This window comes from Anabrus simplex, chromosome 3 (assembly GCF_040414725.1).
Source record: "Anabrus simplex isolate iqAnaSimp1 chromosome 3, ASM4041472v1, whole genome shotgun sequence".
Classification (NCBI taxonomy): domain Eukaryota; kingdom Metazoa; phylum Arthropoda; class Insecta; order Orthoptera; family Tettigoniidae; genus Anabrus; species Anabrus simplex.
The window spans coordinates 439,734,162-439,740,161 of NC_090267.1; the positions used below are offsets into that span (position 1 = coordinate 439,734,162).

Below are 6,000 nucleotides of genomic sequence, written 5' to 3' on the forward strand. Positions count from 1 at the left end.
GTTTATGATGTGTAATTGTGTTTACAGTAAATTATTCTAGTAAAATATGATTAATAAAATGCAAGTAAATCTTCATTCTATAATAATATGTTGTTTGATTTCAGTAAGGAGATTAAAAAAAATTAATATTTCAGTTCGGATTAACCAGACTTTCGGACTAACAGGGTTCAGATTAACGGGACTCTACTGTATTCTGTTGATCTAAAAGTCGCTCCCAGGAATTCAGCCAGGTCCATCAGGAAAGGCTTGCAGTAGACATTCTTGAACTCTGTGTTGGATTGTTTGTCTCTTGGCACCACAGTTACAACTGGCTGAAGATATTTTGCTGCATTTGCACAAGGAGTCTGCATAGTAACTGCTGTTTTTTCTGATCCTGTTGAGACAATGCCAGGTTGTACAATTTAGGTCAAAGCCTGATGGTTTGACAGAAATTCAGGGTAACTACTAGTCAGCTGTAGTATTAGTCTGCCATATTAGTTTCCATCATTTGTATTCATGGAGGAGGTTAATTACTGTATAAATATGATTCTTGTTTGTTTGTAATCTCCCGTTGTTTTTTACACTGTTTTTCAGATTGTATTTTTAATTATTATGTTTTTTTTTTTTTAGGTTGGATGAGAATACATCTAGAAAGGTTATTTTTGTTAACAGTGAAAATGAACTCTGTTCATACCTTATACCAGATATTCTGCCAGATGATGTGTAGGACAAGCTATCTGGCCATTCTGTACTATACAGGTATTCTTAAATATAATCATGATTAAAAGCAAGTTACTTGCAGGCCTATTAAAGTAACTACGTTTTTATCTGTGTATGATAACAAGGAACAGTTTGCTGTCAATTACTACAACATAAGGAAGGCAGTTAGCAAGAGTACAAGTTGTATGTTATAGTTGTGTATTGTGGTTCCACATATGTCTTTAGTGCTTAACATATTTAAATATGTAACAAGAGTTATATAAGAAAAATAACTGGCCTGATTTTTATTATAATTGGCCTACTTTGAACTCCATACATCAAGGATAATGTAGATTCATTATTTATGTATGATTTCCAGTATTTCAAATCATATTTTATCATGAATGAGATGTAAGTTTATCAGCTACCGATGGCACAAACTAGAGAATGTCATCTGCAGCTGTAATCATACGGGTTATTTATTAAGGCTACTATAATAGTACTCTGTACTTGTGGATTAAAAAAAAAAATCAATTGACAGAAAAAGTTAAAAGAACAACTACAAACTTCATATCTACACTCCTGTCTTCACATATGGGTTCTCTCCTCATTAGTCATAGTTCTTGAAGGTTGCTTTTTTCTTAGCTCTGTCAAACCTGTTTCTGTTTCCAAATTTCATCAGAGGTATGGCATCTGCACTGCCCTCTCATTGAGTATGGATACCACAATCCTGTAATGAAACAAAGCTAGGAAGTAGAAACAAGCCGGCAGAAGCTGAGGGGAAAAATAACTAGGATTGATGTGGATAGTGCTAGAGCTGCCTGATGTCCAGTTTTGGGACATTAAAAATGACTTCCTCCCCTGTACCCTAGATAATACCCGTCTATGGAATAGAGTTTTTCCTCATCCTTTTGTGTTCTCATTTTTATGCAAGGAAAGTCGTCTTCTCCTTATTTCTCTCATCTGTATAACTCCTTGTATATGCGCTTGAGTGCTGGCACATTCGCCATCGACTGGGAGTTCAGCGTCCACCTTTGAGAAGTATTTTTCTTTGCTTCGCTGTGTATTCAGTGGATGAGTACATGCCAGAATGTCTGTTCAACAGCGTGGTCAGGTGTACATTAATCAAGAAGGTGAAGACGGCTGGATGAAAATTGCATGTTAGAGGATTAGGTCCTATCCTCATTTTGATTGTCCTGATTCCCTTTATCATGACCTGTGATTGTTGGTATTTTTTGTACACCCTGTGTATTAAAAATGATAGTCTTGGGGCATGGCAAACTTTTCAAATGGACCTTATAAATGTCTCTCACTTTTGACTACATGTCATGTCTCTCATTGATGGTTTGCAAAAATGCTTTATATAACAGCCCTATGCAAAGGGAGTCTAAAGTGCGGCAACACTTACTTTGTCTAGCTTTCTTGTGGTTAATCTACATGGGTACGTAAATTTATTTTCTGTTCCTTCTCTGTATTTCCTTAAAGTGTTTTCTGTCATAGTTCTTAACTCCTTTTTTTAAAAACTGTACTTTGTTTGTGACGAAGACCATACATCTTATAGTAACATTTATGGATGCTGCATTAAATTTTATAATTATGGAATGAAGTATATAATCAATAAAAGGATGCATGAAAAAAAAACCATACAGTTAGAAACAATTGCAGCAAGTAACATTTTTAAAATATTGACTTGAGGGAGATTCGAACCTGTGCACTTTACTGTATGTTGTGTTTTTATCCGTAATGCATTGTAATCCATCACATGAAGTATATACAATTACTGTATTCACTTTGGAAAAGACAGAGGCATTATTGGAGCATGATTTTTGTAAGACTTGCATGATTTGGTTATTTTTTGAACAGGCTTCATACTTATCCCTAGATCATGGCAGTGACACTGTGTTATTTGGTCTTATTTCACTGTTCATGCTCCTATTGCTAGTGACCTTATTTTTACATATTCATAGATGTTTTGTGGAAAGGATTCTCATCCTAAAGCTTAGTAATTTACTCATTTACTGTTGATGTTACTGTTCCTAATGTTCTGAGTTCCAATTACACAGGAATAGACTCCTAGAGAGATTCCTCATAATTACAGGTATTTTCTTCATGTGTACTTGATATTGGTGTTACAAATTGTCCGAACATCTAAACAACTCTCAACTTGATTCTTCTGTGCAACATTTTGATTTTTGTAATGGTGCTAATAAATGTCTGGTTCACATTTCACATTGTTGAGTCATTAAATATAATGTATTTGTGATTTACATTTTAACATTGATTTCAATTATGAAATTTAGTGACACACTGAGAATTTAAATTTAAATACTGTATCACTTCTTGCAGAATTAAATGATGCACTCCTAATAGAAAGTAATTTTTTTTTAGGTTATAAATGGTGACCTGACTTATAACTTATTATGATCATAGATTTATGTAGATTGTTGTAGCATATGTATAACTCCTAACTAATGAGTTAGCTTAATACAGGATTGGTACCCATTTATCAAATAATTAATAGACCTAACATGTAATGAAATATAAGAAGAAAGAGCTGTGGTGGAACATATGAAAACATCCACATGTCATTCTGTATGATAAATAGATGTAGCCACCTACTGCACATCATTGTATGCAAGGTGAGTCTGCTCTAAAACTCTTCTCAAATAACTTGTAAACCATTAAAGATATTAAAAAATTCTCATCCTTTTTGGTAATATTATTAAGGGGCTCGTAATCAAACTTCAGGTAATTCTCCAGGGTCTCAATATATGCCGTGATAAAGTAGTAACTTTGTTTTTTTAACAAGAACTACTTCTAGCATTAGCAATTCAGGGGTGTGATTAATTTCAAAATTCAACAAGTACTGCTTTAGAAAACTCAGTGTCTTCAAACGTACTTTGTTCTCCAGCCATAGGTCACCCTATTTGATTGAATGTTGTCCCTTAAAATCCATTATATATCTTTTCTTCCTTTACCTATTACCGACAGTGATATTAAAGATTTGAAGTCCTAGCGTATTGACAGGCACAGTAAAGTGAATACCTAGCTGTCAGAAGAATGTGAAGAGGACCTATTTAGCACATGGCATGGTCTTCTGGTTATTTATTTTAATTGGCCTCATAGCGAATGAATGAAGCACATTTGAAGACATTCCATTTTCTCAAAGTACTTGTCAGATTTTGAAAATAGTAAGGATGGTGAATTTGCAACGTCCATGCTAGGTGAAGAAACAGTGTTGTTCCATTAAAACAAACAAATTAGAAACATTATCTCAACAGGTATTGGCACCCTGGAGAAGTACTGCAAGTTTGTTTATGAGCTCCTTTGTATTACCTCTGCAAACAAAAACAGATTTTCAACATTTTTAACAGTTTACAAGTTTTGTGAGGTGAACATTCTGCCTCACCATGTATATCCTGTTGTCTTGCCAAGTGCTGCTTACTTGTCATTGGCTCATTGTATTCAATACCATTTGTGTGCTGTAATTAAATAAATGGACAGTTGATGTACAGTCCTTTGGAGCATTAATGACATTATGTAATGTGACAATGTGCCACTTGTCTTGGGCCTTTTTCTAAAATTCAATGACCTGTACAGAGAATATGTCAAAGGTCAAGTGACCTAAGACAGCTGTTTATCTATCTGAATTTTCAAAGAAAGCCACAGCAGTTCTGAAACTGACGGGCTATATAGGATACTTTATATTTATTTGAATTGTCTCTTTCTATGTAACTTTCGTTTCATTCCAGAAGTATCTGTAATTATTTAATTTTTTGTATTTATTCCATGTGTAGTCATGGTATTTGTTTTACAAAATAATACAGGGTTTGATGTTATTTGCCTTGCTAAAACCTAATTCAATTTAGTCTGTAACTGCACTTGTTTGAATACTGATGCACTTGATCCTGTTTACTTTATAGTGAGGAATGTTGTAGAAATATTATGTATTTCCAATGAACTTTTCAAGTGAATTTTGTTTGTTAGGTTACTTACTTTTACAAATAATTTATTGTTACAGGAGACACTGATACACCACCTAATAGCCTGTAAATGTGATAAATTGGTAGCTAATACTTGGTTTGAAATGTTTTGCTTTATATTCATCTGTAGTATTAAAAAATCCCACTATTGGAAAAAAATCAATTTTTTAGCCACTCTTGCTAGTCATTTTATTGCAGAGACCTCATAGCTTACAAATTTTTATTGTGTATTTTGGAAAGAAAAATTGTAATGGATTTATTTTCTGTAAACTGAGATTATTTGATATATCTGCTGTTATATTTTAGTAAAGCAGCACATGACATCAATAAAATATTGAAAAATGTTGTCCTTACTTATATTTCTGCTTTGTGTAAAATTTCAGATGTAGACATTAATCATCTGGCAGTGTAACTATTCTAAATTAGACTTTAATTTTAATGTGGTTTTTAAATATGTTGTTAGAGTGAGAGTTTTACCATATAGTGTATAATAATTATTACTAATGGCAAATAATATATAGTTTCTGTTCTTTGCTGTAGAATCATTCTCAAATTTTGTTGCTCATTATTCAGATTCAAGAATTATGTTTTATAAAACTTATTAAAATTTTTGTATTGGTGCCAGGCTGAATGGTTCAAACATTAGAGCGTTGCCTTTCTGAGCCAAGTTGGTGTGTTCATTCCTTGTTCCGTCCAGTGGTTCGCCAGCCTCTTATTGGCAGATTTACTGGCACATAAACGAACTCCAGAGGAACAAAATTCCATGTCGGGGAAATTTGGGTCCTCACCATTTTACTCGCTACTTCTCATCAGCACTGTTCCAAGGAAAGGTCCCATCGCTTTGTGATGTTCTTAACCAGGTCCATCGTTCATAATCAGGATTTTTTCATACTTGATGTTCATTTCTTATGTCACAGGACAAGTTTGAGCTGCATATCTTCTCTAAATATAAAAATGAAATGTCTGTCTGTCTACCCTTCGGCTTTCTGAAACTACCTCATGTCTAAACCTCCGGGCAAAATTTCATGAAATTTTGTACAAACATTCTCTTCTGTCACATGACTGTTTTATTTCAAAATATAGACCTGAAAATTTATTATTTGCAAGATATTGCATAATAGCTTTCTCCCATACCAGGTACCATGGTTATATTAGCCTAACAATGATGTAAATTTATTGATAGGAAGGCGATAGCCAACATATTTTTAGATTGTGTGAGTTGCCAAGTGTGGTGGAAGTACGCTGGCCTATTTGGAGGATTCCTACTCCAAAAATATTCCTTAATAAATTATCTTTCCTAATTGACCTCAAATTTCTAACAGGGTACTTCAAGACTGGT

General features: G+C 33.7%; 1 protein-coding gene across 1 annotated transcript in view; it reads left to right on the forward strand.

Moving 5' to 3' along the window:
- The window catches only part of LOC136867411 (uncharacterized), a 39,642-nt gene extending 34,460 nt beyond the window's left edge, over positions 1 to 5,182 (forward strand). The window contains exon 4 of the mRNA XM_067144607.2: positions 610 to 5,182. Coding sequence (XP_067000708.1) covers positions 610 to 706 — 97 coding nt within the window. The 3' untranslated portion in view covers positions 707 to 5,182. The remainder of the gene's footprint in view (positions 1 to 609) is intronic.
- Positions 5,183 to 6,000: the final 818 nt, after the last annotated feature.